Source organism: Alligator mississippiensis, chromosome 1 (genome assembly GCF_030867095.1).
Source record: "Alligator mississippiensis isolate rAllMis1 chromosome 1, rAllMis1, whole genome shotgun sequence".
In the NCBI taxonomy this organism is placed as follows: domain Eukaryota; kingdom Metazoa; phylum Chordata; order Crocodylia; family Alligatoridae; genus Alligator; species Alligator mississippiensis.
The window spans coordinates 151282319-151296206 of record NC_081824.1 but is presented as its reverse complement, the minus strand read 5'-3'; the positions used below and the strand labels follow the sequence as shown (position 1 = coordinate 151296206).

Here is a 13888-nt window from a genome sequence, read left to right as displayed (position 1 = left end):
AGGCCTGGTTTTTGGTGAAAAACTTAAGGAGCTTAATCTTCTTATTTTATCAAAGAGAAGACTAAGGAATGCCTTGGAAGCAGTCTATAAGTGCCTCTGAGGGAACTGAAATATGGTAATATGTAGGGTTGTGCAAAGCAGGTCCTATTTGATTCAGATTCGGCCCAAATCAGGGACAGTGATTTGATTCATTGATTCAGATCACTGTCCCCAATTCAATGCAGCCAAATCCGAATCTGAAGATTTGATGCTGATTTGGCCATAGACACAGCTTTAAAAGTTTTTTCTACATACCTTGAGGTAGCAGGTGCAGCTTGTGAATGCTGCAATCCTGGGGTGGATGGAGCATCCCACAGGAGTGCAAGGGGGGCCTCCACATGCTCGGTGGTGAACCAGGAGTGGACCGGAAGTATTTCTGGTCCGATTCCGGGTCTGCCAAGGAATGCACTGGGGGGGCCCCCCTTACACTTTCCTGGCTCAGTGATTGGCCACAGGGGGACCCCAGGTGCCCCCCCAGACCCAGGAGGCACCAGTCACTGAGCCGGGGGGGGGGGGGGTGCAAGGGCCCCCCCAGAGCTCTCCCTGGCAGACCCAGAAGTGTACCGGAAGTGCTTCTGGTCTGCTTCCGGGTCTGCTGCCGAGTGCACTGGGGAGCCCCCCACACTTCTGAGAGACACTACATATGCCCCAGCATTGCGGCACTCATGAGCCTCTGTTACCTAGAGGTATGTAGAAAAAACATACAAAGCTGTCTCTGTCCGAATCTCCGAATCTCTCTGAATCAATTCAGAGGGTTCTGATTCAATCTGGAGGGATTAAAAGGGTCCTCTGATTCAGTTTGGATTCAGAGATTTGGTCACTGAATCAGGCCAAATCTCCGCCCATATCAAATCAGGGACCGAAGCTTCACACAGTCCTAGTAGTAAGTAAATGGTTCTTCTGTCTAGCAGACAGAGATAATGAAGCTAGACAAATTCAGACAGTAAATCAGGTGCACATCTTAAACAGTGAGGGTAATTAACCATTGGAACAACTTACTAAGAGTTGACGTTGATTCCAGAATATTTTTAATAAAGACTGGATGTTTTTCTAAAAAAACTCATTTGGGAAGATGGCCTGTCACACAAGAAATCAGAATAGATGATCACAGTGATCTGTTCTAGCCAGATAATCTACAAATCAAGTGACTTTAGTGCTTTTTAATTGAATGTGACATTTTGCTGGCTGGTGCCATTCAGTCTGAAAATAATTAAATAATATATCTATATACAATTAAAATAATAAATATATATATATATATATATATATACACACACACACACACATAAAGTGAGGAAAATGAGAATTAAAACTGTTGGGTGTACCAAGAAGTATACTAATTTTATGATACAGTACATAGAACAGTCTTTGTTTTTTAAGCATTTTCAGAGACTGAGTTATTTATGTGTAGATATGGGTGGTCTACTATACAGTGCTGTAACCACTGAATTTGGGATGAATATAGAATATTTTTGGACAGTGGTTAGCTTCGCTGTTTAAATCATGAACAGATGTTTGGCCACTGTAGACTTTGAACAAACTAACACATCCACAGCCTCTTTGTGCTTAATTCCTATCTGTCCTTTTTATTTAAAAAAAAGTAACACATTAAAATAATCGTTAGACATAGAAACCAAAATGTTTAACCAAAACACCCTCCCCTCCACCCCACCCCGAGAGTTTGAACAACATAAATCTTTGGGAAAGTCAGAACCACGTCTGGATATGAATTTTGCAGCTTTGACCTGTCTGTAATTACAGTTTACATCACTCCCATCATCCCATCTAAAGTGCATGGAATCTAAGAGCATGTTTTCAAACCTGTGGACAGGGTTAGCTACCTTCGTCATGTTGATTTTAACAGGAGTCATGGGCTTGTACTGCAAAGGCTACTGGTGGATTTTTTTAAATTTAATCTTTATTGTTTTGAATATGACAATAGAAATAATGAGATATTGTAAAGGATGCAGAAGAGTGTTTTTTTTCTTGTCAGGCCAACAAATGTTATCCCAACTAAGCAGCTTCAATCATTTTATTGACCACCTCTGCCATGCGTCTGACCTCAGTTACCTAACTTCTCTGTACCTACAAAATGAAGCTAAAAATATTTCTCTGAGAAGCACTTTGAGGTCTGTGTATTGTAAAGCACTCATTAAGAACTGAGTAATAGAGGGATCTTTGAAACAGATTATGCTACATTCATTGAAGTAACTAATAAATGCAGTATAGACAATCAGATTTCTAGAAACTTGTTTGGCTGAGAATTGTCAGTATCTGGAGGAATTTTCTTTTTCAAAGATTCCTGCAGCTCTCTTATAACCCCCTCTTTCCTATTTCATGTATCACAAAAAAACCCCAAAGTACAAAAAGCCCAACAGGCTCAGAATCCTCGAAAAGCAAAACTGGCTCCAGCATTGTAAAGTTTTAAAAATATTGAGATTTTTTTTTTTTTAAACCTGCAGTTATGGCTATAACAGAAAGCTTCCACCATGTGTTAGTATTTTGGGTTTCCTGTATAATGGAAAGCCAAGTAAGCACTCACATGAACACACATGTGCTGTGAGGCAGGTATAAAATCATATAGAGGAGCAACAAGGGAGGTCTTTTGTGTGTGCCAGTCTGTTGTTCATTACCCGGAGAGTGCATTGTATCCATAAGCAGGTATTTAGCATATTCAGTAGCTTCTGACTGGACTTTTTTTTTTTTTAATTATTCTATGTATATTCAGACATTCCAGAATATGAATTACAGAGATTGGCTTATGTGCTGACATACAAGGTTTACTATCCCATCTACGTTCTTTTTGTCATTAATTATAACTCCAGATGCTCTGGATACCCTGGTAACAATCCAGTCCATTGTTAAATCCTGTTAAGATCTTGGCCTCAATAGCTTTCCTGTAGCATACACTTCTTGTTCTCTGATACTGATGTGGAAGAATCCTCACATTCCCAGTCCTAAAGGCCAGGAGTAATTTGATTTAATTTGATTTTGTTTAAAAACTGCACTTTTTGCAAACAAATTGTATAAAGCTGTAGAAACAGGATGTTTCAATGTGGTTGGTATTGACTTAAGTTATAAGCTCAGAAAAATAGAGTTGGAAGGCACCTACTCAGCTACCCTGCTCAGGGTAGGATCAAGTGTTTGTCGAACTTGCTTAAGTAAACTTCCAAGAAGAGGGATTCCTCACCCCAAGGTAATTTGTTGCAGTGCTTAAGCAGCCTCATAATGAGAAACTCTTCCTAATATTCAAACTGAATTTCCCTCATTGTAGTTTTAAACCACTTCTTCTTGCCCCATCCCCTGTAGCCACAAAGAATAATGTAACATCATCCTCTTTATACCCACAATTCATGAATTTGAAGACTATTATCAAATCCCCCATCAGCCTTTTATCCAAAATAAATGGTCCCATTTTTTTCAACCCATCCTCATAAGTCATGTTTCCCAATCCTCTGATCATTTTTGTTGCTCTCCAGTGGACTCTTCCCAATTTCTCTATAACTTTCTTGAGATGCAGGCCTCCATGTGTGTTCCTATTGCAAAGAAAGCCAACAGTATACTGGGTTGTACTGAGAGGAGTGTCACCTGCAAATCCCAGGAGTGGAAAAACCACTTCTCTTAATACAACCTGGTATGCTGTTGATTTTCTTTGCAACATGAACACACCATTGCCTCATATTCAGCTTGAGGTCCACCATAATCCCCAGGTCCTTTTCTACAGTACTGCAGCCTAATCAGTATTTGTATGTGTGATTATTCTGTCCTTGTGCAGAACTTTGTACTTGTCTCTACTGAATTTCATCCTATTCATTTCAAACTGTTTCTCCAAAGTATCAAGGACATTCCAAATTCTAAGCCTATCCTTCAAAGTGTCTGTAGCTCCACCAGCTTGGTGCCATCTGCAAATTGGCTAACTGTACTTCCTCTAACTCCATATCATTAACATTGTGACAAAGACTATCATCAAATTCAGGGTTGACTTCAAGTTGATATGAAGTAGTCAATAAAATAATGGTTCCTGGATTCTGTTCTTATTTCTCCTACTGATTTCTGCATAACTTTAAATAAGAGCCCTGATTTCTCCAGTTACTCCTCTGTTGATTTTTTTAAATAATTATGTTATTTACCTACTTCACCTAAGATCAGATTCTGTCCTGATCCAAACACAAGAGAAGTTTGGGAGCAGTCCATACTGGAAACAGGATGGACTAGTTTATAAGAGGTTTCGTCAGTCTCTTAATTTCTGTGGTTCTCCAAATGGTTGCAAAAAAATCCTCCAGATCCTCAGCATAAAACTGCACATGCTATAAAGAATGATCTATCTATAGTACACCCTGCTCACTAGACAGAGGCAGTAATGCATGCTTTGATGGGACGATGTTGACAATATTTAAAATGGGGTATAATATTTTTGTTTTAAAGGCAGAAGAAAACCCAGGAGTCAGTCTGCTCAAACACATGCTGCCTTAAGCCAGCAACCACCTGTTTCAAGTCATTCTGGACCAATTGTAGAAAGCCACCAGCCTTTTATTCGAGCTTCCACATCTGCACATGAAATTGCTCAAAGGCTTTCTGGCAGTCAGCTCTCCTTCCACAATTCTATGACATCTGTATTTTCTCAACCCCCTGCCATTCCTGCTGTTGGCCAGCTGGCTGTTCAGGATCAAGCTGGAGCAATGTTCAGGTCTGGTCTGACCTCCTCAACCAGCTCTACCCTCAGCCTTCTGTTTGGCAAGAGAAGTTTTTCAAGTGCTTTGGTCATTTCTGGGCTCTCAGCTGCAGATGGAGGTAACACCAGTGATACCCAGTCATCCAGCAGTGTCAATATTGCCATGGGTCCATCTGCTAGAGCAGCAAGTCAAGCAACACAGGTAAGGCACACAAAGCATGAGCTACTCTCTTATAGTCAGGTTCTTATATTGCCTTCCTTCCCATGGGATCTGAGCACCTTGTAGTAGTGGTGCATTTTAAGGAGTGGTGGCTAAGATCCATCTGGCATGGCTTGTTTTTTTCTGTCCTCTCTAGCTGGGAGAAAAACTAGTTTTGTTTTGTAAAGTAATGGCAAAGTTTTGAGGGTTTTTTTTCTGTTCACCACCAAGTTGAGCTGTGAACTTTCAAAATAGGTGAGAAAACCCCACCCATTAATAGCCAATAAGCCAGTTGTTGGGGAATTCATCTGGCATATGAAGCCTCAAGTTCAGGTCCATGCTCTGCTTGATTCAGACCAGGGACTTGAATCTCAGTTTCCTGCATCCCAAGTAACTATCTTAACCACCAAGCTAAAAAGTCGCTCTCTCCCTCCCTGCCGCACTCTCTCTCTCCTCCCTTCAACAAATGTTTAATTACAGCACAGTCTTGTTAAAACAAAACCTTATGGGACTATAAGAAAAGTTCATTAAAATAAGGTGTTCACTTTAACAGGGTTTGGGTGATTTACTGCTGAGAAGCCTTGACGAAAATCTAGTATGAAAATGTTTGGGGTTTGACACATCATCATGTTCTGACAAAAACATTTCACTGAAAAATTTGCAACAAGTTCCAGTCCATGCTCTTCCCTGAGGAAAATGTGTGCATGCAGTTTGGCGTGGTGTTTTGCTGGCTACCCGACTGTCATTTAATTTTTAGCTCTAGTTAGTCACCATTCTGTATCTTATCGTCTTCACTGTAGCACTCGGGGGCAATGAAATGAAATGATAAAATCATTGGCCATGAAGCAGTTTGGCAATTCCAGTAAGAGACAAAGTGCGATAGAGCATAATTACTCTCTGGTTCATTTGACACTAACAAATGGAACCAAGTAAGGTTGCAGTGCTGTCATTATGAGAAAATTCTTTTCTCTGACACACAGCATAGGATCATGTTACTACATGACACTCCTTGTTCAAGCTTCAGATGGCAGAGCCTCCTTGACATACATACGTCATCCCAAACACATGTAAGGTTCAGTCTTACTCCCAGTGAATGCAAGGAACTTTGCCATAAACTGCAACAGAAACTAGACTGAACATTACTTTTTATGGTCTAATTTTCCATCATTATTCATGCAAGTAACACTCATTACTCTTTATTACTTCTGCAACACCAATAAACATGCTTGTCACTACCGAAACAGATGGTAAGATGCGTCTCCTACCCCAAAGAAGTTACCATCTGAATCCTGCAAGATGTTGATGTCACCTTTCCATTTTGGTCAAGTGAGCTGAGCACTTTCCATAGTCAGGGTCTAAAGTAAACTCTGGAGGTCCACGTGACTACTCGCTTGAATGTAGTAAAATCTGTACTTAAATCAGCTGCAATAGCATGATAGTCTTCTAGCAAAGCTGGAACAGCATCAGACTCGCAACATTTGAGGATAATTCAAAACAGTCTTCTCAGGCTGATAATCTTCTGTTGTTCACGGTTCATTGCAAGTGAAATTTAAAACAATCCTATACAGCACAGTACATACATGCCTCTTATCTCGTGCTTTATGCCATTATCATATGAAGGGGGACACGTATGAAAGTCATCTTCTGGTTTCCTTTCTAGCACTTGAAATGCCCACTGTAAATAATGAATGTTAAGAGCCTTGCTCAAGCTGTACCTTGTTTCAAAATGTCATTCTGAAAAAAAACACCCTATTAAGATATTTCCTAAACTCTTTTATACTTTTCTAAGCAATTCTCTGAGACATGTGAAGCGATGGATACTACCGAATCGAGACCCTGGAGAGAGCTAGGCCCTGCCCATGCCATTTTCATGGCTCGGAACCTGGAATGCAGGAGGGCTAGCCAGGAAGATATGGCCCTGGAGGACACAGCCTCTCAGCACAGCTTGTCGGAAGAGCAATAAAGAAAACTTCTACCTAAAGGACCATGCATTCCTTAAAATTCAAATAGACATGGCTAGGTCAGTCAGCTGCAGATGGTTTTATTTTTCAAATATAACAACAAACCTCAAAACATTTATTTTTCTAACTTCTGAGAGAGAATACCATTGGGGTAGAGGTTCTTCAGTAAAAAGTCTTGGCAGGTGGGGATGGAAAAACCTTCAAAGAGTTTCAGGATGTCCTAAAATGCAGTGCCACTTCATCTCAGGTTCTTGTAATTATTAGAACAACCAATAAAATCTGACTGACATTCCTTCCCCTGCAGAGGTGCTGACACTTCTGGTGGAATTTTATAAATGCTCAGAAAGAATAATGCTTGGAGTTGGGAGTGAACGCAACGGAAAAATCTTAATGCAACTCGGTGAAAAGCCCATAGACATCTGTTTCCTGCCATAACTACAAAGATGACTGCATGTTAAATAATTGACATTTTATACATAATGTATCACAAAGACAGATTTTGAATAGGAGTAATGAATATGTAATAGAACTGTACAGTGACTGTAATATTAGAGCTGTATCTAAGAATTTTTAATGGAAAACCTATTTTTTTCTTTTCTTTAATGTGTTACGCAGGTGGTAATTATGTGTAGCAACATATTAATTCAGTGTGCATGCAGCCATATTGAAATAATGTATGAAGAGCCAGACTGCACATTGCTATAAGGCAGGTTTTGAAAAAAAATATATAGCCAGTGCATGGAAAGCCTTCACAAAGCATACGGTGCTCCTTATTTGAAAACAAAGCAGTTTTACTTAAAAGGCTGCTCTTACATATAATCGCGCACTCCTGTTGCGTTTACAGGAATGCATGCCTATTTCTGAAGCCAAGAGCCTATAGCAGGTCCTTAATGTACTATAGAACATAATACACATGATCCTCATTTTTTTTGTAATTAAAAAATTTCCAGCTATCAGTGTCCAGTGTTTCTTATTATTGTACCTACAGTGGAGCCTTTCTAATTCTTATCACGGGAATCCACAGCCAGGTTGCCTTCTCCCACTTGACATTAATGCAAGATGGAATAGGCAGTTCTGTAGCAAAGTTTTGTTGCCTCTCACTATATACAGTTGCTATCCTCATACTGTGCCCATCACCATGACATATATATTTAATGCTATGGACATTAAAACACAGTAACACCAATAACAATAAACAAGCCTAGGCCATTTTGTGAAGAAGTAATTCTTATTTTCTTTTAATCGTGTTTATATGATTTGTACCAAATTTGCAAACTTTGAAAATCCACATTTTGTCTCCCATCTTATTAATGAATGAATTAGGTTCTAACACTATGTTACGGCAAAACCCATGCTTTTCTGCACTATGGCCATATATAGGAGAAAACAAAATATGCTGGCTTCGTGATGAGCCTCTCAGACATACTGCTACCACATGGCCAGCCTAAGTAAAAGTGACAGCAGCACATATAATGTACCTACACCACAGATGAGCTCAAGATCCTAACAGGACACGCTTCAAGTCATATTCCCAGTAAGAGACCACTTCCTTTTGAGGACATACAGCGTACTAGGTAAGTGCTTATTATGATCCCAGTCTGCTGCTGTTTAGATTGCCACACAGATTGCTTCTTACTTCCCACTACTCCCAAAGCGCAGATGACTCAAGCCAAACTAAGTTAGACTCAGTTCTGTAAGTTTTAGTTACTTAAAAAAATCTTCCAAGCAACAATAAAAATGGGGCTATTCCAAACAGTTCATTTCCTTTTAGCACCTGCACCTGTGCTACTGATTTTTCCTTTTGATTTTTAAAAATGATTTTTATTGGAATAATTTGAATAAAAGAGGAATGTTATATCTTCACAATGCTAACAATTAGCAATTAAAAAGAGGAAAATAAAGTGTTACAGATATTTTCTAAAACAACAAGCTATGGGTTTGAGGGAACCTTTGAGGAATGGTGTGAAAACTTTAATACGTTTAAAGATAGAAATACTATCCGCATAGCATTAAAGATCTGTTGGAACTTAGAGACCATGCATAAGCTTATATTGAACACAAGTTTGCTGGAGTGTATTTTTTACCTGGAAATGAGAAGGCTGAAAAAAATGACATTAAAACTAAGGCCCAGATCCATAGAAGGGCTTAGGAGCCTAAAATGTGACTGTACCTGAGATTTGGGCATCTAAGGTTAAAACTATACAAATTACCATGATTTCATAGACATTAGGGCTGGAAGGGACCTTGGAAGTTCATCGAGTCCAGCCCCCCGCCCGAAGGGTAGAAAGTCACCTGGGGTCATAGGATCCCAGCAAGATAAGCATCCAATTTACTCTTGAAGATGTTCAATGTAGGTGCTTGGACCACCTCCAATGGCAGGCTATTCCAGACCTTGGGGACTCCGACAGTAAAGAAATTCTTCCTCATGTCTAGCCTGAAACGATCTTGCAGGATTTTATAACCGTTAGACCTTGTCATCCCTTGGGGCGCTCTGGTGAACAAACGTTCCCCCAGATACTGGTGGTCACCTCTGATAAAACTTATAGGTGGCCATCAGATCACCCCTGAGCCTGCGCTTTTCCAGGCTAAAGAGCCCCAGGGCTCTCAGCCTGTCATTGTAAGGTCTGTTTTCCTGACCTCTGATCATGCGCGTGGCTCTTCTCTGGACTCTCTCCAGATTCTTCACATCCTTTTTGAAATGTGGGGCCCAAAACTGGACGCAGTACTCCAGCCTCACCAAGGCCGAGTACAACAGGAGAATGACGTCCCAGGATTTGCTTGAGAAGCATCTATGGATGCAACCCAGCGTTTAGGTCGCTTTTCTAGTTGCAGCATCACATTGAAGGCTCATGTTCATGAGGAAGGTATGGATATGAATTTACAGTGTGACCACTACTCCACAATAACTCTCATATGTACAGGGTGAGGATGGATATGAATCCAGGACTTTCACTACTTAGGCAGGTCCTAGCTGTGTAGCTCAGGCCAGGGCAGTGCTGGGCAAGGATGGAAGCAGAAATTTAGGCAACTAGGGAACTTTCAGGTCAAACAGGGAGGTGGCTGGAGAGGCTAGGCAGGTGCTGGGTGCCTAGATGGACTTTAGATGGTTAAGTCTTGTTGCAGGTGCCTAAACCCTTTATTGGCTCTGAACTGGTTTGTGGATCTGGACCTAAGTTGTTCAGGTTGAACAGTTTGTAGATCTTATGTGCTTGGTCTATACAACAATGGGGGTAGCTGGTGAATGGCTGTGACTAACACTATCAAATGGCATGATCTTAACATGTTTATATTTTGGATATATCTGTGACATGAAGTTTTCCAAAACAACAATCATAGGAAGCCACTCAGTCCATTCTGTAGCAAGGAGCCTGCATACTGCTCCCACTGCTTGTTTGCCAAGTCTCAGAATATGGTCAATGTGTGGAAGTTAGCACTGCTGTGACCCATGGCATGTAGCAGTCAGTGAATCAGCTGCCAGATAGATCATGTATTTCTGCTTTATAGCAGTGAACATTGCAGCCTCCTAGGAGAGTGCATTAACTCTTTGAGAACAACCAACTTAGAATTTTTTTAAAAGAGTCGATGTATGTGCTCCTTTTCAGACGAGCACTGGAGTCATGAGGGAATGAAGGCAGATTTCCATTCACTGATCCCTCTTGGGAGAGCCTTAACCCCAGACACCATCACGGCAGGTGAAGGTAGAGTGTAAAATCTACCCTGGAATGGTGGGGATTCCAGGACTGGACAAGGCAACAAGGAATGGGAAACAAGGGGAAGGAATGGGAGCAAAGTAGGAAGGGGGCTAACGTGGAAAAACAAGCGTCACTGCTGCAGAACTAGCCTTCAGGTTAATGGTGATTTTCTTTCCCTTAGTTTACCTCCCCATTATAGTCTTTAACTAGTTTACTCTTGCTTACATCATACTGAAAAGATCATATGCTCAGTTCATTTGCACTGATGAAGATAATGTTAGAAGCTGCCCAAAGGATCAAAGCAATTAACTTCACCAACATTACTGAGTCTAGCCACGGGCTGCTAAATCAGTTATGTCTGCACCAGCACCTGGTTACCACCTGGCAGTCCCTCAACTTGGCTTATTGCCTAGCTGTTTCCTACTGCAGTCAGTAAGAAACAGTGACAATAACACTTACACAAACTTTGTCAAATGACCTTTGTATTTCTGTTCAACCAAAAGTACAAATCCAGAGGTCTGGCTGGCAGCTCTTACATATTATGTAAGTGAAGACCTACAGAACTCACTGGTAAGGCCTAAGACTTTTCTGTAAAGGTACAGAAGGCAAAGAAGGATTCAGTATCATCTTGATCAACAGTACTTATAACTCAGTACTATTTCCCTTCTCCAGGTTAAAACTGTTGAGCATTCCCTGAAATCATCAAGTTTTGGGGAGCCTTCTGGGTGCCAATCACAGCTCATTTTCTTAGGCTAGTAAGGCAGAGCAATGTTTCTCAACCTTTGCAGTCACAGCACCCCCTCAACCACTTTTCTGAATGTGGCGGCATCCCCAGTTGAGACCCACTATTGGTGCTGCCTCAAATTACTTTGGTGCTTCTCTACTACATACTGTGACCTCCAGGTTAAACTGCCCACTGTGCCTGCTGCACAGTCAGCTTGGGAATGGCTGTAGCACACATAGCTAACCCTCCCTGATAACCCTACAGCATATGAGCCCCACATGCCTGTTTCTGGGAAGTGTGGGGGCCTTTGGACTGGGCTATAGCCCAAACCAGCTGTTTGCTTCAGCGCAGCAGTTGTCAATTTTTCTGAACTGAAGACACCCTCACTGGACTTGAGTAGCACCCAAGTTCAAAAGCTAATTTATAGAATACAGAGCTTTATTCCTTGCAGAGGGGGCTGGCAGTGGGGGTGGGGGATTGTCCAGGCAGGGAAAAGCCTGACCCTGCGCTTATCTGCATATTTTATCAGCTTAGTTCCTAACACTTCACTTATCTCCCTATCCCTCCAGACACCCTAAAAAAAATCTGGTGGCACCCAGATTGTGAAACAGTGCTTCAGGGTTATCAGAGAGCCCTAATGCAGCAGGAGGGCACATGTGCCACAGCCTTACAGGCAGGGCAGGTTTACCTGGCTGCTACCAGTGACACAGAGGAAGTTCCTGTATTGCAGCACCCCCACTTGAGAGCCACTGAGATAGAAGAAGGGGAGGGGGAACAGTGTATTTTTGCCTAGCTTCACTCCATCTCCAGAATGCTCTTTTTTGGTGGAATTTGGACTCAGAATTAGGTTTATTCAAGAAGCTCATGTTGGGAGGTTTGAATGGACTCAAGTTTTCTGGCAGGATGTAATAACCATCTCATCAACAAATTATTCCTCCTCACTCTCAATGAGTGCCATTTTTATTCTGCTTCCTGGAATGGGAAGGATGGCATTTCATTAGAGAACTTTACCAGTACTAATTAACTCTGTAAAACTGATATTTCCTAGCCCTGTTGTTAACTCTGTAGCAGGTCAAGTGTGATGAAGATTTACCATTCTCTTTCACACATTTCAGTTTGTGAGTAAAAAAGCGGTTTGACACATGATAAATAATGCAGCCTCTGTTTTTGTCTTGCTGCCTGCGCAGTTTTATGCTGGAATTGCTATACACTTCCTTGCCAACAGTGTCCTCGATTCTCAGGATTGTACAACGTATGAGGCACCAATTATTCTCGCCTTTTTCACAACAATTAAAGTGTGCAGGTGCAGTAATGTTGTCATCCGGGATCTCACTGATGTGTCTAAGGTTATTTTCACTAAATGTTTGCCACTGGTAAATTAGCTTGTCGGGGGAACTGGAAATGCTGTGTTTGTTGTTACAGTGCTCTTAGGGTTTTCCAAATGTGAGACCACGCAACGCATTTTTACATCTCTAAAGTAAATGTAGGGTACCACAGAAGCCAAGCTTAATTTGGGGCTATTAGTTTCTCACCCATTTATAGCATATCTGAAACTGGCAAAATGCATTGTCTTGACATTGCATCAGACTAGAAGAAACTATTACCATCATCTATTTTTTAACCAAGACACAATTTCACTCAGCAGTTCAATCTGTATCTTGTGTGGAGCCAAAAATATTTTCTTTAGAAAGGCACCCACCTCTTGATCTGAAAACACAATCCCGGCCTCATGGAAGTCAAAATTATGGGTGCACTGATAGAGACTTTTTGGGCCAATCCTGATGGCCAATTTTTAATGGTACATATCAGCCGATACTAATCTGATTCTGATATGCAGCCCTGCAGCGACTGGCTGGTAAGGCTGTTGTGGGGGAAGGGGTGGGGGGAGGAAAGGAGTGTGGGGAGGGCAGATCAAGGCCCCCACTGCGAGGGAGGCAGCGGGGCTGGTGCTGGGGCAGGGGCAGACGCTGGCCAGTCAGGGTGGGGCGAGGCATAGGACAGAGCTGCAGCTTGTCCAGGGAGTGGGGGGAGAGGGGGTTGAATCCCCGCTACCGCACACCACAGCAGGGCATGGGGGGCATGTTCCCCCTGGATCTGTGCACAGGGTGAGGGCGGGCTGCCACTGCAGGCTGGGGTGCTCTGGGCTCTTCCCAGCGGGAGCTGGGCTGGGTTGCACTCAGGGTAGGCAGCGGTAGCACTGGGAGCAGACTTATGGTGAATTTTGGGGTGGCTGCAGCCCCCCTCCCAACTCCTTCCAGTGCTGCCTCTGCCTGCCCCAAGAGCAGCCTGGCCCATCCCCCACTGGGAAGAGCCAAGTGCAGCCCCAGCCCACAACAGCAGCCCACCTTCACCCCGCACACAGATCCAGGGGGCACATGCCCTCCCGGGGTGCACGCAGTGGCAGGAGCTGCCTCCCCTCCCCAGGCCCCCCGGACAAGCCGTGGCTCTGTCCCATGCCTTGCCCCACCCCAGCTGGGCAGCGCCTGCCCCTGCCCTAGCCTCAGCCTCAGCCCCACACCCTCTGTCACCACAGGGGCCTCAATCTGCCCCACCCCCCACGCCCCTTCCCTCACAACAGACTTACCAACCAGACCCGGCTGC

At 42.7% G+C, this 13888-nt stretch overlaps 1 protein-coding gene across 1 annotated transcript in view; it reads left to right on the top strand.

Moving 5' to 3' along the window:
- PCNX2 (pecanex 2) overlaps positions 1-7824 on the top strand; it is a 245957-nt gene extending 238133 nt beyond the window's left edge. Inside the window, exons 33-34 of the mRNA XM_059715472.1 lie at positions 4465-4913; positions 6700-7824. Coding sequence (XP_059571455.1) covers positions 4465-4913; positions 6700-6873 — 623 coding nt within the window. The 3' untranslated portion in view covers positions 6874-7824. The remainder of the gene's footprint in view (positions 1-4464; positions 4914-6699) is intronic.
- Positions 7825-13888: the final 6064 nt, after the last annotated feature.